Source organism: Temnothorax nylanderi, unplaced genomic scaffold (genome assembly GCF_030848795.1).
Source record: "Temnothorax nylanderi isolate EJ_2023f unplaced genomic scaffold, tnyl_v1.0 TNYL_tig0007_pilon, whole genome shotgun sequence".
Taxonomy (NCBI): Eukaryota; Metazoa; Arthropoda; class Insecta; order Hymenoptera; family Formicidae; genus Temnothorax; species Temnothorax nylanderi.
Window position 1 is genome coordinate 1798246 of NW_027249069.1, and position 23362 is coordinate 1821607.

Sequence of the window (23362 nt, forward strand, 5' to 3'; positions counted from 1 at the left end):
ACGCGCAATGTGCGCCGCGCCATCGTTCGAAACGCGTCGGTGTCGCTCTCTCGCGCGCGAGTCGCACAGGGTGGACGATCGCGCTGCACGATTCCGCGGGAGGAGAAACAGGTGCGAGAGACTCAACGTTCGCGCTTATATCCTCTCCCCTGTTCCGCGGGGGGAGTAAGTCGCAAAGTTTGTTTACGTTCTTTCATACGGACCGGGACCGGCGGGACCGTCTCTCGTCGCGAGACGATGACTCGCGCGATCCGCGTCGCGACGCGATAGCGCGCGCGATCGAGGGAGGGATAGAGGAAGAGGTGAGAGCGCGAGAACGAGATCTTTAAGGACGTCCGTCTCGCGGACTCGCGGCGTTCGTCCGTAAAACGTTCCACTTTCTTTCGGGGGGCGAGAAACGCAAGCGCGGCGATCGAATGCGCCTCGTTGGATGCTGCCGGCAGCGCGCGTCGTCGACCTGGAAGCCGCTGCCGTGAACGGGTGCCGCTGCTACTGCTGCTGCTGCTGTTGCCGTTGCCGTTGCCGCTGTCCTAGGTAGCACTGGTGGCCGCGATGGACGCGCGCGTGGTCGTCGGTGCGCCGGCTGGTGCCGCGGAAGAGACGCCGGTGGCGGTGGCGACGCGGGGCGTCGCGACGCCCTCGCCGGTGCCTTCGGCGCCGAGCACCACCGGTACCGGCGGCAACGGCGGCGGCGGCGGCGGCGGTGGCAGTTCTACCGCTGTCGCGACCCTCGCGTCCGGCCCCTGCACCCCGCAGACTCCGGTCGTCGTCGTCGCGAATCCCTCCAGCAACCATCAGCAGCCGACCGGGGTGCCGGTCGCCGCCGTCCCCAGGATATTCAGCAGGAACGTCAACGGCACGCGTAAGTTTTCCAGAAAACTGTCCAATTGTCTAATTGTCTGTCCAAGTGTCGCGATCGCAACAGTTTTGATGTCTTACGTTCATTTCTGTCGATGTAGATTAACCTTAATCTCGGTTCAACTTACTTTTTATCTCTTTTCTTAGGCCTGTTCGTTTTCGCTGCACTAGTTCAGAAGTGCAGCGAAAACGAACAGGCCTCTTGTTCTAAGAATTAGAAAAAAATAAAAAGTAAGTCAAACCGAGATTGAAGTTAATCTACATTGGTAAAAATGGACATTAATCATTAAACTGCTCAAAACTCATATAACGCAATGCACAGAGAAAAGAAAAGTGACGAATCAAAACTTATGTACTAACACGTTATAAATTATTAACACATTTATTTTTTCGCATATATGCAACAATCTATAATCTTCTTATAACTGCAACTTTTTATTTCAACTTTTTATTTTAACTTTTTTTCTTGGTTGAATTATATAAAATAGCTTTATTCAGGCAAGTTTTTTTTCCGTTTAACGCAATATTATTTCTCATTTCAAGATTTCCACGAAGCTAAAGATATTTTTAATTTTTAAATCAAGAATATTCTTTTCTTTTCTGTGTATTAACCGCTCGATAATTAAAACAGAGAGAATTTGCATTTGAATCTATAATATGCATTGTTCCAAATTTTTGCGTGCAATCTACCGCGAAAAATCAAGATTCATTGTCCTCGGAGTACATTTCGCTGTACGAATAAAAACTCGACACAATTCAGTAGTTTTACGTTAGAAGATATAGCGTGTTTCTATTTGTAAGCGAATGGAGTAATCGAGAAAAGAATTGTAATGTGGGATACCTTGAAATTTTCAATTTATAAAATAAGTTCTTAATTATCTCTTTTAATTATAATCCTTAGTTATAATAAAAAAATATTCAATTTTATTTAAATTACGTTTATCATATTTCTCATTTTACGTAAAAGCAAATTGTGCAAAGTTATTCGCTCAAAAATTTATCTCTTTCCGCACGCTCCTAAGCATCTTACATCTCTACTCCATCTTCCATTCATATTTTTTTTTCTCTGGGAATTAATGAGTGACTATATCCCGTTATTGCATTAGTTCCAGCTCGGATAACACCGTTAATCTTTCGGCTAATGTCTCTAACCGTCGAGAATCGATTTAAGAGTAAAATCCGCCCGTTAAGGCCCCTCGTAAACTCAAACGGCCAACAAGCGGCGTGGTTTACATGTGTAGGGTAAAATGCGATAAGAAGCGCGCTATACCGTTAATTTTTTGCATGCTCGGGGTATAAAGAATGGTGTGCTACCTCGAGGTTATCTATCGGCGAACGCGCGCTCACGGTGTATTTTGCCACAGGCTGATGAAGGAGAGCCGGTTAATCCTGCCCGCGCTCGCACAATCAGCTGATCCATTGACGAAATATAGAGCTCGTTTAACAGCCATCCTTCTTACAAAGAGTGACAATCACGCGTAACGTATACCTTTGCATGCGGACTTGTGCTCGATTTATGAATTGAATCACGCGGTGTCCGATCGATTTCACGCGTACCGATGGGTATGAAATCGCTCGTTAATTACATCCAGCCCCCGTGCACACCGCGATCGCGTGCGTGTCGCAAATATAAACGTTATATCTTGACAACCGCATTCTTCGAAGCTCGCTTTAGACGATCCCAGAACGGAAATCGACGCATCTCTATAATTTACAATTGTACCGTGCATGTTGTATTTTAATGTATATTTTTATGTGTGTGTATATTTTCCAATTCTTGAATTGTCTTTCAAATTGTACGATACATAAAATTATAAATAGAATATTAGTCTGAATTCTCGATTATAGAGCATCTTTACTAATTTACTAATATTTGCATATGATGAAATAATATATCCATACTTTTAATCTACTTATTTTAAAAAAATTCTTTATATGTATATACACGCGTGCTTTAATATAAAGTTATTAAGATACTTTAAAGATGTATATATTAATTTACTGAATCGATATAATCGATTTTTGATTACTGATTATTCAATCACGATTCATGCAATTAGACTTGATTGAACTTAATTCTATTATTTGTTCGTGATTACTGAATGCTCCGTAATCATAATTATTAATTTTATTATCATTGACAATAATTGGCCATCAAGTTGATTACGTTCTATTTAAAATCGTTTGGAGATATTCGGACGTTCCGTTCTTTAAGTAGGTACTCTTTTACTTTATCCCTTTGCTTTTCGTGAAGGTAGAGTTATATGCCAGTTCCATTCTCCAAGGTTTTGAGAAAAATGAGAGGAAAGTTTAAAATTTCAACAATTCTCGGTGGTGTAATCTTTACATTTGATATATAAACTTTTGAAAACCCTTATTTAAAAAAAAGTACAAAATAAAAATAATCCGATAACATTGCGATCCAGAAAGTATGGACTCGGAAGCATTTACCGGTTCATTTATCGAGGAAAGCGAGGAGGCCATTGGATTTTGACGTGAGGGATTCTCGCCAGAGGCCAGTTTATTTTCTTGTTTCTTGCAGATCGATCCGCTATCGCACTCGTATATCCGCGAGCTCGTTTCTAAACCGCGCGCGCGACTCGCATCTCGATAGCGAGGCGCTGGCTCTCTCTCGCCGGGCGGCGAGTTTACGCAAGAAACGTAATCGCCAGCAGTTACCTCCCGGCGAAGCGAAGAAGTTTCGACCGAGGAGCTACCATGGGCCATCTCGCTTTTGTGTGTGTGTGTGTGTGTTTGTATACGTATGTGTACATGTGCGCGCGCGTGCGTCTCTTTCTCTCCCTCTTACGCCCGCGCCGAGAAACTGGATGAGTCACGCCAGCGATAAAAAGCTCCGCAGCTCCCGTCAGAAAAAGCGGGCTTTTTCTTCCTCTATCTCGACGAAACCGCGGCCGAGCTCTCTCGTCTTCGTCTACTTCCAGGCGTTTCACTTGTGCCCGAACTCGGTGCATCGCGCGGCAAAAAGCGCGCGACCGAGTTCGATATGTCGCTTGTGTTTCGAAAAATTCTCTTCGGCCACGCGAAGCTTCTTATCCGTCGCTATTTGTCCCCCTTTTCCGTAATTTTCTCGATTTTCGTCCTCGACGGGCGTCCTGGAGCGGGCGAGAGGCGTTATCTCGTCCTCGGGGTGGCCACCGCACCGGTACGATTCGGCGGAGACGGATTCCCCTCAATAGGACGCAATTACATCGCTTCGCGTGACACCATTAAAACCAATGCAATGTAATTTCATGGAAGCTATGATTAGAAGTAGTATATTACAACACGATACTGTGTAACGCCCCTCGGACGCTTTTTGCGGGAAATGTTTACCGTTTCTACTAGCAACATTAACGTGACAAAGCGAGCAGCAAGCGAAGCAAATAATTAGTAAACAGCAAAAACATACTCATTAAAAACACAATATTTTTATCCCGCGAGGTATATTTCAACGAGAGAGAGAGGCACGACATTTTATTTACGGGACGTAATTTTTATCGTTATTGATAATTGTCGTATTTTTATCGATTGATCATTATAATTGATATCGGAGTATCGGGTATTCGATACCGCGTATCTCTGGATACTTCGTCACGCCGTGGATACTTCGCGCCGAGGTACTTTTGGCACGGACGCCGAGAGCCTCGCCGAATTTCACTTCTTACACTTCGACAGGGTTCCCGTATTTCCGAAGATCTCCGCTCCCGCTTCTCTCCGCGAATTATCCGCGATGCCCCCGGCATATCGCCAGGCATTTCTCGGTGCGTCCCGCCGCGCTTTGTCCGCTTCGTTCGCGATGCGGCATGACTCACGGGGCCGCCCGCAAGAAACGGCGCGGCGGGCGTCGCGCAAAACCGTGCCGTTTCTTCCGTGCCGGCTTGGCCGGCGTGCAACTATTGCACGCTGCGTTTTTGCCGGCTTCTTACGAGCGGCCGGCGCGGTCGTGTAAGCGCGTTGACCACCACGAGACGGCCGACGGCGACGATGTACGCGGCAAAAAGCACCGCGCTTTTGCCCCCGCGATATTTCTGCGAAAGGCGAAATTGCGAAACCGAAAGAGTCGCTCGCCGCGAGAGCGGTCCTCTCGTTCCTTATGGCCTTACGTTCTTTTATTAATTACTTTAATTTGGTTAAATAGTCATTTTTTGCAGTGGTAAAAATGTAACGTTCAATTATATCGCCCGGAAATGTCGGAATATTATCGGATCATTGTTATTTTATTGTTGCAATTTTTTTTTTTAGATAAACAGACTTCGAACACAACTGAAGGCACTAAGCAGACCGAAGTTACCGTAACACGCCGCGTTATTACGCGGCTGTTTGATAGGCGACATTATACATTTTACACTGGATAAAAAGAGGCTCTCTCTCCATCTTCCTCTCTTCCCTTTCTCGTCTTCCCTTTCTTTCTCTCTCTATCGATGACGGCGCTGGCGCTGATGCACGGCGAAAAAGCTCTCGCTTTTTTGCGATAAGTTTGCCGTGTGCTCGTGCCCTCGCTTAAGAAAACTTGGCGAGCGTAGCTTTTTTGCGTCGGACGCGAGAGAGCTCGGCCGGTCTCGCATGTTCGCCTCGCATTCTCTCCTCCATCTCTCTCTCTCTCTCTCTCTCTCTCTCTCTCTCTCTCTCTCTCTCTCTGGCGCGCGCGCGCGCGCGCGCGTTACGTATTACACGTCGGAAAATTTGCGCCGCTGATGCACGCGGATTCCTATAAAAAGGGGGAAAGAAGAACAAAGTCAAACGCGGCGCGGTTAATCGCATCAAGAACTCGTCTGCATATACTTAATTACGTTGTACCTTTTGCATCGGGATATTTTACTTTCGATGCTGATTGCACGGTACATTAATTATTCTTTATCAGTAATCTTAAGGAAGCTGCTAATTATATCCCATTGCAGAAATCGCAACAAAAGGTTCTCTCCGAGGTTCTCTCATTATTTTTGCGCGGCTCTGAAAACGTGCTTAAGAATCATCTATATTATCTATGTATCATAACTGTAGATATTCATAAAGTTCACATCAAATCGGAAAGGAGCATATTCGTATCATGTCGTAAATCTACGTATAATATGGAAATTATACGACTGTTGCACACGCTGTTCGGATAAATTTTAAGTCCCACATACTACGTTTACGCGAGCGTTACTTCTGTAATAACTTACGATAATTCACTCATTTACGCGGAGTAAATTATCGTAAGTTACTATAAAATCCCGTTTACGCGAACGAATTATCGTAAGTTACTACAGAAGTAACGCTCGCGTAAACGTAGTAACAGTTGGAAATTTATTATCGAATTTAAAGATATTACGAAACCTCTTGACGAGGTATAAAATCGTGATTCTCCCTGAAAACGTTAACGACAGGTCGGTACATCGTATTTTATTTATGCGGACGGAGCTCGAAACTCTCCTGGTTAGCACGAGCAAACGTCGGGGATTATTGCGCTCATTACGGACGTTCGCTCGGCGGTCATTAATATTTTCACCTTATCGTTTGCTGCTTTACAGCCCAGTTTTGTCCACGGGGCAATAACTGTCTCGCCCTAATAGCGCGGCCCGCGCACTGGCGATTTTGTAATCGTTTCTCGATGTCTCTCTTCTTACTCGACTCTCCTTGCGCTCGCGTACTTAATGGGTACGGCGATATCTATAAAAAGGAAGTACCAATTCACATTTATACAAACTGCCAAGTATAGACGCAATTTTCTGAATAAGTTTGAAATAACGCGCTACCTTTTACGTCCAGAAATAAGATAGAATTAATAAGAAGAAAATAAGAAGAGTTAATGTTAAACTTATTTTTTGCCATGAGATTATCGTTTCTTTTTTTAAATTAGAGTAAAAGAGTTCAAAAAGTCGAGCTATATGCAATTACAATAGAGATATTTCACTACGTTAAGCATGCAACAAATTTTCTCATTTTTACTCATTAGTATAGTGATAACGGCATTTCGAGACCGCGTTACCTGGTCTTAATAGCGCGACACGACACGAAGCTGGCGTGACGTGATAATACACGTGCTCTTAGCTTTACGCAATCGAGGAGAGCGGGAAGGGAGGGACCACCGCAGCTGCTTATCCTGGGCTTTCCTCCTGATCGAATCGCCCCGAGTTTTGTGTACGTTCACGCCCGGTGGACGACCGCCGCTCGCGACCCGAAATCAAAAAGGGAGTCCTCGTAGTAGAGCCTAATCTGAATACGATCACCGTGCCCGGGTACGGACCGGTGGGTGGCTGCACTCGAATAAGCGCCTAATTCGAGCAACGAATATGAATGGGTTCGCGTTCTGGGCGCTCGCCGGTACAAAGACGAGACGGTACGCTTCCGTTTGTACATCTTGCCGCTGACCGACCGTTGCGGGCGAGAGAGAGACCGCTGCGAGGTTTCCTCACCCTTTCGTGAAGGCTTCATCTGCCTGGGCGAGCGAGTCTGGAACCCACACGAACGATTCCCGCCGCGACTGCGAACGCGTTAGGAATCCCTCGTCTTGCTTCCCGTCTTTTTTTCTATCTATTGTCTGTTACCTGGAGTTCGTATTTTTTACTCGATGGAATTTTATTTAATTTCCCACCCCCGCTGGACTTTGCACCGAAATTGTGTCATTTAAGTTCAATAACGAAAGCGGAAAACACAGATCGACGAAGTTAACGACAATAAACTCTAAGTTTTAGTAAATATTCTTGGGTTTTAAAAAAAAAGAACTTTATCTGCGTATCCCGTACATCGTGGTATTATTTTTTATTTAGTATAATCGACAAGAATAATGAAATAACGCAGACGGATCGTTAAATTAATTCCGGCATTCGTCGAAATTCGAATTGACGCGATAACCCTTACAGTCTCAGGTACGCTAACGATATAGGTAACGATCATCCCTTATTCTCATCGCCACCTTGCCGCGTCGGTCTCGTTTCTTTTTTCGTTTCTTGGATCCGCCACGCCGTTCCCACAGGAGCGCGTCGAGGCGCGCGAATAAATTAAAAGGCTTGCGGGCCTCAGTTCCACACACACACACACCCCATCGGCGGACAAAGGGCGACGAGCCTCCCCGTTTGTCTGCATTTTTTTTGTTCTAAGCGATAATCCGGCAGGGCGATGCTCGGATGCGCCCGCGCCTGTCCGTATCTGTTTTCGGGGTCCACCCGAAAGCCCCCGATGACCCCGCGGGCTTTCTCTCTCTTTCCCTCTCGTCTTTCCCTCCTCGCTCGACGCATATGCATATCATCGTCCCTTGGTGCGAGATAGCGAGCGAAAAGAAAAAAAGGAGAACCGGCTGTGGAAGAAAGAGAAAAAGAGAGAAAGAGAGAGGGAGGGAAAGAAAAAAAAGGTGGAGACCTCGGGAGGAATTCCGGCGCGCTGGCTGCCTCCTCTCCGCTCCATTCCCAGCGAGTTTTTGCCCCCGTGGAGGACGTTCTTTCGACTTTTTTGCCACCGTGGGGGCCCCTCGCGACGACGACGGCGACGACTGCGACGGGGGCAACTTTTTCTCCGTTCTATCTTCGGGGCCGTTCGATCTGCATGAGTCACACACGAAGACATTACGCTCGTCGGGATGAAGGACGATATCTTTCTAGAGTATCCCACGATCAGTCACTTCCTCCAGGTGACGCGGCTACTATCTCGGCAAGGAATTCGCTCGCGCCATTTCGTATAAAAATGGATACTTGTAAATGTTTTATTGTAGAGATTATATTTTCATTACTGAATTATGTGTCTCACTCGATTATTATCGGAAAAAAATAACGTCTTGTTCAACTTGATATTAATTTATACTCGTTTCTTAACCGAACTGTTTCTCGTATCTTATTACGATTCCCGTTTATAATAGTTTTCCGTTTAAATATTCGATACACGTGTTTCTAATTGAATTGGCGATCGATTCGTAATTGCCGACGTATTCCTGCCATTTCTGGCTTAGTTTTCGGAGGAAGCATGCGTGAGCGACGATGAGGCCTGCGCCGCATAGTCGACTACAGGTGTAGATACAGATTAACGATGACAATGGACACGTCGATTAGTTCCCGCAGGTGATGAGCTCGTCCACTGAAAAAAGAACCCCTCAGTTCCGCGGCTAACCCTTTCGCTTCTACGGTCAAAAAAGGGTCTTCCGTAAAAGAAAAAAAAAACCATTTATTCAAAAGAGGTCTGTGGGAAACCAGTTTTTTACAGTCTCTCAATAACATTTTTATCTAAACAAACGCTCGTCTATACCTACAAGACTGCAGAGCAAAACGTGATAACTTGAAAAGGATAAGACAATGTATGGTTTTTTTCCCAGTAGAGCATTACTTAAATAAAAAATTTTATTTTTCTAATACAATGTTAGTTATGGTAACGATATTGCTTTGAATTTAAAATCAATTTTTTTCTAAATGCACGAAAGATATATAAATGGAAATATAATTAGACTAATATTGTGGAGAAAATACTATTAGACAAATTAGACATTGTTAATCTTGAAAATGATGAAGTACCTATTAGTGCATAATTATAAATAAATATTTACATGTAAAATATTTATGAAAATTGGTATTAATAAAGTTACATCAATAATTGTTAGCTAATTATAAAATCACATTAAAGATTACATTAAAAATCATTAAGACAATACATTTTGAAACGCACGGTTGATTTCGTGATATTTCGTAATTGTATAAATGATTCATTCTCTCAAGCTCCGAGAAACACTTTATGAGAAACAAAAAGCTTTGACGCTGACAACTATTGCTGAGATATCTCGAAATTTGTTCGCATTATAATGAACTTGTCTCATTAATTTTTTACAGGGTTTTTATGGTATTCTTAAGCTCCCAAATGCCTTTATTCTTTTATCTCGTGTATTATCATCCATCGATCGTTTTGCATGCGTCAAAATCGATAAAAACTAAACGTAGTTAAATATTATAAATATTAAATATTATAAATTTATAATATTTAATTTAATTTAAGTAAAAAGGAGCTTAGAATATTTTTGTATCTATTTGAAAAATTGTAAATATTTTAAATTCTTAGCATATTAATAGTGCCTCTGTATATTAATTAGATGTTACTAGCAATCTTAATTATTTAAGATATATTAAACGCGTTTTGACTCTTTAATAATTATTACGTTAAAAAATGTTGTATTTTGCAAATCGAATATTGAATTAATATTCGATAATTAATTGCATTGATATTCGCAAAATTGTCATATTTCTTCTGCATAATTTATTATAAGATTTTCTTGATTTTATTAAAATATTTGAATTAACGCAGAAATTGACTAGATGTAGTAAATTTAAGCTACCTTAATTTTGAGATTAAGAAAATTATCGTCGCACGATGGCATCCTTAAAATGGCGCGAATTGTACCCTCGTAACAATTCGACCGGCCGGCTCAACGGCAATCGGAGAACCGCGACATGAGGTAGGGCTTAACCCCTCATCGAGGGGTTGGGATATGGGCTGCACCCTTGGGACCTAAGATCACTCATCCAACCAATACCAATGACGTTTTTAAACGACCTCCATTCGAAGACCATTTAATACTCCCAACTAGGGCAGTGATCTTCCTGCAAAACAGGGCACGACAAATCACGTTCATATACAACGCAATCGTTCATATTTATTTATTTTATTCTTTTAATCTGTTTTTATTTCTCGATCTATTAAACTATCGCTGATTTTAAATCTCTGCGGATTTTCTTGAGAAAATTTAAATTCTTTGATTTACATCGTCTTGCCTCTCTGAATATACGCGTGCAAAATATATGTATATCAGTGTATTCCTTACAATATGATATATTTTTTTGGTGTATATCGCAACAATTAATATTAAAAATTGAGAATTTTTCGCTGAAAAACATTTTTTATTTCATTGATCGGTAATTTACGGTAATCCCGCGTCTCTTCTCGTACCTATGCTTCCTTTATCATTTTGGCGTTTTCTCGTCTCTCGCTGATCGAGCGAAAATCCGCTTTTTCTCTAACGCTCTTTCGAGGGGTGAATCGCTCGTTGACCGTCCTGCGGGAATTTTTGGCGCGGCTTGAACGAAGCGATGAGAGAGAGTCAAGAAAGAAAGGAAGAAAGAGAGAAGATTAGGAGAAACCGAACAAAGACACATACTATAAGAAATACAAGGTATAGAGAAATCATGAGAGGAAAAGGGAGACAGAGACATGGGGGGGCAAGGAACGACAAGCGCGCACGAGCGGTGGTGCAAAGTGGCACAAAGTATAAAAAGGAGAATCGGGCGTGTTAGGGGGCTGCGCTGCTGTGGCGAAGCGGGGGTAAAAGGACACGAAGGATAAGGAGAACAAGGCCGAGGAACGGAGCCGCGTAGAGAAGCGCGAAGGATACGAGAAGGGGAGGAGGGAAAGATTCGAACGGCGAGTCAGTCCATCTGCCCGGTGTTTTGTCCGAGGAGGAGAGCAGGAGGGACGAAGGGGTGGCGCGCGGCGGGGCGACAAAAACTCACCTAACCCTTCCTTGATTACAATGCCGGCAAAAAGCGAAATACTAACCGCCGTCGCGCCGCGCCGCGCCACATCGCGCTGAGGAGAGGAGAGCAGAGCAAGGCAAGAGAGAAAGAGAGAGAGAGAGAGAGGGAGGGAGTGCGCGCTCCTAAGAAACTAGACTCGTTTTTGCGCGACCAGAGGCAGCGGAGGAGAGCGTCCGTTCTCCGTGAAGTATCGGACAAAGAACGTGCACCACACTAACTTCCCCTCCCTCTCCCTCGCTCCCCGTCTCTCGCCACTCCGATGAACCTTCTTGGTTCCATCGCCCGTGATCCGGGCGCCCGTAACCCGCCCCCGTTTACCCTACGTCTCTTCTCCGGCCTGACCTTTCGCCCCCTCCCGCCCTTCCACCTACCCACCCACCGCCCTCTCCCTTCACATCTTTCCTTCTTTTCCTCTTTCCGCCCCATTATCTTCGTTTTCCTTGTCCGTGAACCCGGGTCCACTTTGGTATTTCGCGGTGCCCTCGGAACGAGGGCAAGTTTGCTTTTCGAGGCCCGCGGTGAGCTAGTCTGGACGTTTTGCAATTAAAATGAATTTTTTTAGTTTGGTATTTGAATATAATTTGATTTGTTAGTTTCACATTATTCCTTACAATTTACATACTCTCCCTGCTCGCTCTATTGGCATTATTATTCGCGTTGATCGTCATTTTATCTGACAGAGATCACAGTGATTCTGTTCCAGCAATCTAGTTAAAACAAGAATGTAGGTATAATTATTGTAAAAACCTGGCACAAAAAGAAATTTTTTGTGCATCAGTACGTGTGTGGGTATATTTTCTACAAACTCAACACGAAGATTACTCGTATTGATAAAATCCGAATAAAACCGTTTCGAATGCAATATATAAAACACATTTAGATACCATATTCATTTAGCGCACGAATAAGTTTTTATTCGAACAGCGGATTACTTTACTTACAATACCTCACAGAGCTTTCTTCGTACATTTACCCAACTTTGATGCGAGTCGGATCGATGGTCGATTTCGTCGTGAAACGGCGCCATTCTACCCGGGACGAAGTAATTTCGCGCGGTCATCGACGGCGCCGCGAGATTTCCTGACCTTTGGCGCGACGAGATCGTTGAGGCAGTTTCCGCGAGTCCCTCGAGATCCGGAACCGTAATGCGAAATGTTACGGACTGGAATTTTTGCGTCGACGTTCGCCGACGTTTGCCGATACTGCCACGAATAAAATCTTTCCATTTTATAAAAGATTCCTTGACGATTTCCCACGCGTTTCAATAGCGATAATTCTTTTGCATAATCGTGAACTTTAATACGCGTCTCTGCGAAGATTACAAGTCTAAATGCAAAGAGCTTAAAAAGTAATAAAAACTACGAATTTTGTTTTATTCGGATAGAAACTCTTATAATTTAAACGATTAAAGGACTTGAATCATTATACATATTGTGGAACAACATCATCGTCGAATGTTGCCCGATGTGTTATCTCACTGCATCTTTCAGGCGTCGCCATTAATTGGAGTTGATCCCGGGTGGGTCATTAGCCCTTGATAACCTTTCGCATTGGACGCGATGCAAAAAGGACACGATTATCTCGCACCTCTGGTGCCACTGTCTGCCACGAACATTGCGTCTTCTTGTCGACGGAAGATATAATAAAAATGGTAGTCGCGCGCGCGCTTGTGACGAAATCGACACGGTCCAGCGACGTTCTACTTTTCTATCTATATATCTCTTTCTCGCAATCGCTGTCATCTATCGTGACCTTGATACAGCGATATCCATTATCCGCGGCACGAGGAAAACCCGATAGAAACCGACGGATTTCGGCGAAAAGTCCCAAGACAACTCAATATACTGCGAAATTATATGTCTCGATTGATTTTCCGATACTCGAACAAGCTTTCTGTTTGAATTCTAGAATTATTCGAGTTGATTTGACTGTCGAATACTCGTAGTTGACTCGTATAGGTAGTAATGTTATAGATATCAGCTGTTTGCCGATTCGATTTTTTGGACGGAGAAATAAAAGTTTTACTTAATAAAAAATGAATATAATTAAGTATGTTAAGATAAATACAGCATATTAAATAGACATATAGTAAGCATATTAAAATAATATGCTATGTTAAATAATTATCTATTATAGCGTATTAAAATAGCATATTTTATAAGTACATTAAAATAATATGCTATATGCTAAATAATAATCTAGTGTAGCATATTAAAATAATGTGCTGCTATAAAAATGGAGGCAAAATTACCTATAAATTGCACAGTAGTAGTCAATATATTAATATCTAAAGCTTTTTTTTTTTATTTCTCTTCATTTCGTTTCCATCTCGAACGCACCGATCGCACAGTTTGATTTCATTTGGACCTTTTGTCCGCGACCTAGTCTCCGTCTCGATCCGTGGCAATCGTCCGTCGCACCGTTGTCATTTGACTCCCGTAGCGACAATTCGGTCCCCTCTCGCCGCGGGATACCGTCACGGCGATTTCCTTAGGAATCATCATCTTCCATCGCGCGCGTAATCACGAATCGAATTCGCGCGAAAAGAGGATAATCTATCTGACGACCTTCTCCCCTGCGGGATTCTCGAAGCGTTTTTCTTTCGCCGATTAGCTGAACGGACGATCTTCTCTGAATCTAATTCGTTCGGACAATCGCGTCGACGACACGTTTGCGAAATTAGCGTTCCAATTTTATTTGTTATTCCGACTTGATTGTAATTTTATTAATAATCAATATCGATCTTATCTCTAGTCTTTTTCTCGCAATCCACCGATTAATCTATCATCTATCAAACCATCCAGAAGCTTAGAGCGATAAAAGGGTGCTCACTCGCATGGGCAAATCCGCGAAAGAAACTCCGCGTTTGTTTCTTGCGGAATTTCTCTTGTTTCGCGAAATCGGGCGACGGAGAGGTGTCTTCCTCTTGCATTTTGTCGCGGTTCCATCTCGGTCTCTTCTCTCTAATTGTAGGACAGCGTCACACGTGTGGGGTGTCGTGAATCGGTGGGTGACTCTTCCATACTCGTTTCTCAATATTACAATTATATTATTATATAGGAAAAATACAATTAACGCCCCCCGGCTTTTTGCGCGCATTCGTTCGCATCACGCGAACTATGACGGTTACGCGCATCGGCGCGGCGCGTCCATCGGGGTTCGGATTCGCTTCTGATTTAGCGCGCCGCCGCGTTTCTTTTTCGGCGGCCGCGTCTAATCTGGTTTCTCCTTCGCGAATCGTGGGCCGCGCGCCACGCCGTTTTTCTCCGCTCCCCAGTGGCATCGGAGAACCCGAGTTAATTCTCGGCACAATGATCGTAAAACATATCCAAGGATAGAAAACAATGGTAATCCCGGGGCTGTCGGCACCGGCCGCGGCGATCCCGCCGTTTGGGCCCCTTGCGGGAATTTTTCCGCTTTCGGAAATCCGCATGCGAGATTCGTGTTTCTCTTTTTCCATTGTCGCTACATTTTTTACTATTTATTTAACGTATGTGAGTAAAATTGTCGCGACACTCCATTTTAACGTTGTATCAAAGGTAATTAATCACGGTTCATCTTAATTCTTTCGAGATTATATAACGTAAAGAAATTATCGCGTTATACTTGTTAGACGTTACCGGATATTAATATTACTACATTATTTATCAAACGTATCCTTTCGAAATATATCAGATATTTGAATAAGGATACCTGATATTTTCCGGCATAGAACCAAAGCACCTAATATAACGCTCGATTTGCGCGCAGTACCCCGTCAGTTGGAGAACGGCAGAGTTTAGGCGCGAATCAAAAATAGCACGACGATTAATGCAAACAACGGATAGATCTTACCAACAGGTAATGTACGAACAAAATTTTTATTGAATGATGAACGAATGACAAAAATTCATCCGAATAACGCCCGTCTCTGAACTTGCCCACGTGCCCTCTCCCCTTTATGGCCGCTCTTTTTTTTCCTCCCCTCGAAAAGCGCCGGACCGGTCGAGCACCGTCCCGTCCATAAAGAACGCGCGGATCCGCGATGACGACGACGACGACGACGACGGCGACGAGGACCCGGGTAGCCGCGCGAGCCTTCGGGGGTTCCGCCGCCGCGCCGCCGGTGGGATCAGGTTTTTCTCGCCGTCGCGACGCGCCTCTCCGCCTCCGGGCCGCGTTCGCGTTCCCGGCCGACAAAAACGAGCCACCCCGTGCCAAAAAAGTCGTTATGTAAATGCGCCGCGAGAGCCTGGCCTAGAGCCGCACCGCTGTTCTGTCGGTCACAGGTATACAGGGTGAGTCGCGCGACTCGAATGACAACTCGATGACGATTTCCAGTTCGAAGGACCGCGAGGACGAACAATGGGAAAATAATCGGCTGAATAATCCTGAGAAACCTAGCGACCAATTTTGCGGCACGTAGGCTCTCGGATGAACGAAAGATCGGTTGCTTGAATCGAGGGTGAGATTTCGGTAACTGTAAGCAGAATCCGATCGATATGAGTGGTATTATGGATATTTTTATAATTATGGACCATTCAAATTTTTTAATATTATATTTCCCTCGAGAGATAGGATCGGCTGCACGAAATTGTATACAATTGCTCTAATGAGTATTTTGAAGATTATCCCACGTCCGATTCTCAAATTAGGTCGAGTAAATATACGGAATAAAAATGCAGGATGAAAAATTATTAATAAATTCAGTTAATGCGGCGTGAAGTTGATGATGAGCGGACGATTGCGCGTGGTTTTATTTTTTAACAAAAGCTCGATCGAAGTGTTATCGCGCGGATGACAGGCTCGGCTAGATGATCAACAACGTGTATATCACATACACGGCGGTATTAATAAAGTCGTGAAAACGTGAATAAGATGTCAGCCACGGCGATATAAATAAATGGCGGGCGGCAATAATAATGGGAGCGAAGCGTAAAGCGCGGGAATCGATGCAAAAACCGTGGGGTGGAGTCCGCGTACTGCGGTTTCACGCCTATATAGGAATTTTTCGAGATTTCGCGAAAATGCAAGATTTGCGAAAACGGGAACTGAATATTTGACTCTGTGCGAATGACCCGCACATTTTTGCTCGATAATTATATCAAAAAATTTAAAAACAGACGAAAAATACAATAGGATACGAAAAACGTTATATTTTCACCCGGCGAATACTTTTTACAAGATTCGCTGATACTCTCTGGAATCTGTTTTCTTCTTGCGAAAATACCGGTATTTTACCAATGGTTTTCGAGTATTTAGCGATTAAAAATAAAGTGTCTTTTTTTTGCAGATTATGCTTCAGAGAAATAAATAAATAACAAGAGATTTTTTTACTTAGGTAATTCCAAGTGGATTCCAATAGAATTTTAATTTCAAAATGAAAGAATATCCACGGATCAGAAAAAGCTCGATTAATATAAAATACTCCAAATATTTAAAAAAGTAAAGATTTGATAAGGAATAGATCGTAATATAACTCAGTGACAAATGAATCATAATTCAATCAACGTATCAATTTCTGAAACCAAACTAATCCACTGGTATTCTTTATTTGAGTGAATGCACGATTACTTCGTCAATTTTCTCTTTTAATTTCATGAAGTTGATATCAATTTGGTCTTTTAAAGGCTTAACTATCTTGCATAAGTGCTCTCTTCGCATGCTTCGGTCGACGATGAGCGCGCTTTCCCTCTTCATTCGCCCTCCTATCGCTCCGCCGATCCTGCTGACCCAAGGCACGGACTCTTCCACGTAGATCCTTTTTTCGCAGGTCGCGGTTCGCGCTAGAAAAATCTCGCGGAACGAGTCGCCGTCGCCGTCGCTGTCGCCGTCGACGGCGGGGACTTATTCGCGGGCCCGAGAGGCCGCGATGCACGAGCGTGAGACCGGGACCCGGGCTCGTAATAAGACCCGCCGGCCAGTTTTTTTTCCGGCTCCTCTCGCTCTCTCTCTTTCTCTCCGTCTCTTCCTCTCCTCTACCAGTCTTTCTCTACCTCTACGGCCTCTTTCTTCGGCTTTACCCCGCGCCTCTCCCTCTCCCTTACCGCCTCCTTTCTCTCCAACGGCGGCACCGGTATTAATTTATACGCGGTACGTGTGTGCACGCCGCTTTTTCTCGCAGTTCCTCGAAATTTGCAAGAAACTAGTCGGACACTCTGGCGTCCGAGGAGGCGAACTCGCGCGATCGTTCCAGCACACGGCGCGGAAGATCGAGGGTGATCGACGCGAGGGTAGTGATTGCGATTACTGACAGACTGAATTAACCCTTTCTCTAATTTACCCAAACCTATATGGTGTCAATAACGATAATTTTATAATTTACAAATATGTAATAAAAGGTAGATATTAGAGATATTTTAATGACACAATTCCGCAAGGGTACGTTTTATCTTGAAAAAATTAAGTAACGGAGAGATCTGATATTTTCAGCTGTTTCCTGAAAAAGTATCCGATTCTCCGGAGTAGTGATTAATAAATGTCGTCGATAAAACGGTGAACATTGAGCGGTTCTTGATTCCCTTCATGTCGCTTCGTGTATTGTTCCACGCCCTGGTTTTATTTTGTATTACTTGAGTCAAAGAGAATGGTAAGCGTCATGTTAGAATTCGAGAAGCCCGTGAGAATAACGCGTGATATATTCGTCGTTCTTCAGTTTAATCCAATCGGTCCTTGCGTCCGTCGGACTGTCTAATTACAACGTAATTGATTGTCGAGATCGCGAACGAGGTGGGTGAGAGAGAGAGAGAGAGAGAGCGGGGCAGACGACTTACCAATTATTACTGTTGTCGATGATAAATTCTGAAAAGACGAAAAACCGCCGATCGGTCGGAACCGATCCTTTGCCGCTAATTGCACCGCGGCTCTCTCTCTTAATGAATCTCCTTAACGAATGCGGTGTGCGATTTCCAGTGGTGCAGACGTCCGTGCCGCAAAACGAGGCCGAGCTGCAGCTGTACAGGGTGATGCAGCGCGCCTCGCTGCTGGGATACTACGACACGCTCCTCGAAATGGGTAAGCACGCAACCGGAGACACGTATCTATGGGCGCGCACGTGGGCCGTAAAACATTTTAATGCGTAGTTGCCAGATCCCGGGATCATATAAGTATTTCATATAAGTATTTCAGAAGAACACGATTTTATATGTAATGAATTTGTTCGTCTGAAATTAAGTTTTCAAAAAGTTTCTCCCTTTGAATCGTTTATAACTTAAAAACTGTGGCGAACTCCGATGTTTCCACGAGGAGAAAAGAGCGATTCGAAATTAGAATCTGCAGTTTAAAGGGAATGCACTTAATGAATGTCACCTTCTCTGCAAAGAGTGACTCGCTGATATCGCTGATGACGCGTTACAGGAGGCGACGACGTGCAACAGCTGTGCGACGCGGGCGAAGAGGAGTTCCTGGAGATCATGGCTCTGGTCGGCATGGCGAGCAAGCCGCTTCACGTCAGGAGGCTTCAGAAAGCTTTGCAGGAGTGGCTCACTAATCCCTGTAAAGTATCACGCTTTACGCGCTCTGCGCGATTTCGACTCTCGAGTCCAAGCCTCTTGGTCACTGGCGGATCCTAGGGGAGTGTTTTGGTGTTAAAACATCCCCCTTCTAAATAAAAAAAATCAGTTTTGTGGGATCTGTTTAAAAAATCTAGGGAAAAAACGAAAAAAAAAAAAATACAAAAAGATTTTGTTAAAGTAAAAATGGGATCAGAAGTATCACCACGTCCTCGTCGTTGATCCTGGAATGAAAGCTAAGCGTGATACTAAGAAGAATATCAAATCAAATAATTTTTGCCGGAACACTCATTATCAACGTCAGGATCCGCTAGTGCTCATGTAGCTTCATGTGACATTTAAACGTATAAGCGTCCACATCGCGCGAAACGTGATGAGATCTCGGCGCGTGACGAAATCTGAAATTCTGCATCTCGCAGCGTTGTTTCAAACACCGGTCGTGCCGACGAACGCCGCTGCAGCCGCTGCCGCCGTCGTCGCCGCCGCGGCGGCCGCCAAGAGCCCGGTCGCCGCCGCCGCCGCTGTGGGTTTCGCCTGTGCGAGTCCGAGGCCGCAGATGCAAAGCCTGCCGACCGGCTTCGCCGCGACCTCCCAGGCCACCCTGACGCCGACGTCCTACGTGTCGACGACGCCCCACATGCCGCTGACGCCGTTGCCCTGCCGAAGCGCCAGCCCGGTCGTGCCGGTCACCAGCGTCTCCTCGGCGTCGGCATCCTCCACGACCTTCCGCCAGAGTCCGAGCCCGAACACGTCCTTACCTTACGTGACCACTCATAGCCCTAATGTGTTACAGGTAAACTGTTAAATATTTAAAGATGAAATTTAAACCAACATTTTGAGTAAAATAACATATTGTTATTTTTAACTACCACGTGTGTCGAAATTTATTATTCTAACACAAAATAGTATTATTTAAATCCATTAGTTTAGTACTTTAGTTAAATTAACATGTTTTGAATAGAAGCAGTGGCGACTTATAGAAATGATTAAAAATGATTCAAATTAGGTATAATTTGACACTAAAAATTTAACAGGAAAGGAACTAAATTGTGAGTGACGTTTGAACATTTATTGGCTATATTTATCGAGTTATATACGAACAATTGTGTAATCATCCGAATCTTTGCTCGCGTCGCTTTCTCGCTATTTTTATGCGCTTCATCGCGCACTTTTGTTGTGCGTACAGGTAGGAACGTGCGAGTCTTCGTGCGGTAGCGGAACCACGCCGAGCCCGAGCGGCGGCGGCGGCGGCGGCGGTGGTGCACCTGCAAGCCCGACGCAACCGACGCCGACCCTCCTGCAGTCACAGGTGCAGCGGCTCGCCGAGGCCGCGGAGAGGCTCGTCGCCACCATAAGGCCCCTCGATCCCAAGCCCCACAACGTGAAGAAAAAACTCTGCAAGAACCTGGAGGTGATTCGTTAATTTCGACCGGCAGCCGCGTGCTCGAAATACGAAGGCCTCGTATGCTCCCTACGCGGGACCGGCAACCGCGCTCGCTTTCAACCGCTAGATACCATATCCGTGAAAAATTTGACGTCTGCTTTAAAACGCGATCGCTTAATAAGACGTCACGCGGCGGTGGCCCTCGCTTTCGATTTAATTCTAACGCGAACAATGAAATATTGCAAAAACGGATTTTATAAAGCGGATTGCATTTCGTTGCAGATGGTAATGACGATGTCCGACAGTGATCCGCGCAAAATGGACGAGATCCGGAAGTACGCGGCGATCTACGGCAGATTCGATTGCAAGAGAAAGCCGGAGAAGCCTCTCACGTTGCACGAGGTGTCGGTGAACGAAGCGGCGGCGCAAATCTGCAGATTCGTGCCTGCCCTCCTCACCAGGAGGGATGAGTTATTTCCTTTAGCGCGTCGAGTCGTCCGTGATTCCGGCTACCACTACTCGAAAAGTCAATAGTAAGTAACGCAGGCTCGCGTCTACCTCGTGGAATCTGCGAATTCTTAGGCTCAAAATTCAAATTTGTTCTAATCCTAATTCTGCAAGATATCAGGGGGTCAGAATCTAACTAGAGAATGATATTGATAGATGCGAGTATAATGTCGTAATTGAAGTTGCAATCAAGCGTATCCTCTTGAATAAAGTTCCAGCTAAATCAGTAAATAAACTGTTAGCAATATGCAGATTGAAGCAAAATACCGCGGTGAACTGATATCATTTGTGTCTGCATCAAGCTCGTGTTCCCCGGCGGAGCCTATCGTTTAATAACGTATTATTTAAATAGTTACGAAACGTGTGTGGTAAATTCTGCTCGGTTCTGTAATCAATCCGTCATCATATATCTCTATCAAATTGTGTCATATTTCTATTTATATTCCACCGATAAAATTCTCAGCACTTTGGAAAATATATTTTCGATTTGACTGAGGATGCGGTCCAACTTACAAATTCTTATTTAGCCCTGGCATCTGATGTTCTTGCAGCTTGTCGATGTCGAGGCCGCGCGAGAACGGGGAGGAGACCGACGGCGAGCGCACGAAACGCCGGAAGCTCGAGCTGGAGGGTGAGGGTGAGGACGCGACGCAGGTTAGATCACCCCGGCCACAGAAATAGATCGTTCACTGTGCACTGTGACCTGCTGCACTCGCATGGCCGCTAATCATTAACCGTACGCCCATCGCGTAGAGATCGCCTCGCACTAACCGTCTGCACTAATTTAGATGCGCGAAACAGAACGGATGCAAAAAAAGGTCAAGTATAGTTGCAAAAGCACGTGCATGGCTTGCGCTTCTTCTGATTGAATCGAATTCGCGTGATCTGTCCTTTGATCGCAGTAGAGATCTGCCTAGATCTTTCTTTCGCAATTTGCAACTGTGTGGTGTGCACTAAAACGCGCGTTTACTTATTAAAACTTGTAAAATATAATTCTCGCTTTTTAAAAACATTTCAAATTTTTTGATATTTTGGTAACTAAATCTGAAATTTAAATTTTAATATAAATTAGCCCAAAAAGTTCATTTTAGATTAAACCATAAATAATGTTTCATTTATTTATACCTAAATTTAATTTGCGCTTGTCTTTTAATGACTCAACAGCATGCAAACTATTAATGTCTTAACATTTTTGCTAATAAAAATTTGTACAAGAAAGTTTTGTTTCTTTCCTCGTCAAATTCTGAGGGCCACTCTATAAATGCAATCATTTTTAGCAAAACTGAATTAGTTATGGTTTATTTTTGCTTATATTGCATGTCTTGCTTATATCTTACTAAATCGTCAATGTGCATGTTGAATGAATATTTGAAATTACGATACGCATGGAATTCTTCGTGGAAAGATAAAACTGGAAGGTCTTACTTCGTACTACGTGTTTATTAGATTTGCTGGCTCGGTCGTTTCGAAGGTTGATTCATTCGACACGACTTGCTTGGACTCTATGCTTTGCGCCTGGTATCCCAAGTCGTGTTTATATGTTCGCTTATCTGGCCTATCCGTATATATCATATTCCCGCGCCTCTCCTCCGTTATTTTCCTCATTTCTTTCACGCATCCAATTTGCTACTCCTACTGTCTGTAGCAGTTCACTGTTTCAGGAGGAATTGGATCTACGCTGTTCTGGAACGGATATTAATAATTCTATCACGAGAAGACCCAGGTCGTCGAGGTGATTATCCTTAACTTTAATTGCGATACTTTTATCTCAATGTATTAGAAAGATTCAAGCGGAAATCATGACCAAGAAAAAATGTATGAATATGGACAAGTCATATTTACGTCATTCCTTTCTTAGTAAATTAAAATTAATTGATGATTCTATATTATTAATATAAGAATATGTAACGAATTAAAATATGTAATTAATTAATTAAAATGTACGAAAGAAGTATCCGACTTCCGTTGTAACGCCACATACTCTTTAATCTATGTACTTTAATTCGAAAAATATCCTAATTGCTCTATCAACGTCCACACGACATTTTTTGCTTACTTTGGATTCACTTTTTATACTAATAATAAAAAATTATTCTTTAGATTGCCGCTTATATTTTATACATAAATTATGTCTAATAATATAAGGATGTAGAAGCAACATTCTTGATTTTCGAAAGTTCATGTCTCCTTCCTCATTTCAATTTCGATTTACAAATATATTCGCGTTGTTGCATTTATCATTACATATGCAGTAAGAGTGCACATTGACGTTCGCATTGTTTCAGTCCAGTCTGGAGGAAGAAGAGTAATAACGGCATATTCAGCGCCAGCGTGGAGGAAATCAGCGACTCGGATAGCCAATTCTCCTTCTCTAACGAGGAATCATCGTCTATGCACGTACGTGTGATACTCAGAAAAACGATCTACCTGTGCCGTAGAAGCTCTTAACGATAGAAAGCTAAGAACGGAGTGAACGGCAATATAATGTCCGTGTATGTTTCAGGACACAAACGAGGCGGAGGCTGAGAACACTGACAAAGAAGGCGACTTCAATCTAAAGGTGAGCGACAAACAGGCGATTCAACGTCCTCGTCTCTTATCTCTCGTCATTCTTGCTCGTTCTTGCTCAGACATTAGAA

The 23362-nt window shown here is 43.8% G+C and overlaps 1 protein-coding gene and 1 long non-coding RNA gene across 5 annotated transcripts in view; one reads left to right on the plus strand and one right to left on the minus strand.

The window, feature by feature from the left end:
* Nab (NGFI-A-binding protein homolog) overlaps positions 1-23362 on the plus strand; it is a 24088-nt gene continuing 726 nt past the window's right edge. Inside the window, exons 1-10 of one of the 4 annotated variants that reach the window (XR_011720520.1) lie at positions 1-862; positions 18234-18335; positions 18678-18815; positions 19252-19625; positions 20019-20243; positions 20499-20749; positions 21275-21377; positions 22385-22455; positions 23014-23120; positions 23227-23283. Coding sequence is in view for 2 of the 4 variants with exons in the window: in XM_071720240.1 (XP_071576341.1) it covers positions 553-862; positions 18234-18335; positions 18678-18815; positions 19252-19625; positions 20019-20243; positions 20499-20749; positions 21275-21377; positions 22385-22455; positions 23009-23120; positions 23227-23283 (1743 nt within the window). In the remaining 2 variants the exon portion in view is untranslated. Of the gene's footprint in view, positions 863-18233; positions 18336-18677; positions 18816-19251; positions 19626-20018; positions 20244-20498; positions 20750-21274; positions 21378-22384; positions 22456-23008; positions 23121-23226; positions 23284-23362 lie in introns of those variants that run through there. The other 3 variants (XR_011720521.1, XM_071720240.1, XM_071720245.1) reach the window with 3 other exon arrangements.
* The window catches only part of LOC139781593 (uncharacterized), a 6188-nt gene continuing 2712 nt past the window's right edge, over positions 19887-23362 (minus strand). Inside the window, exon 2 of the long non-coding RNA XR_011720588.1 lies at positions 19887-20237. This is a non-coding gene — a long non-coding RNA (uncharacterized lncRNA). The remainder of the gene's footprint in view (positions 20238-23362) is intronic.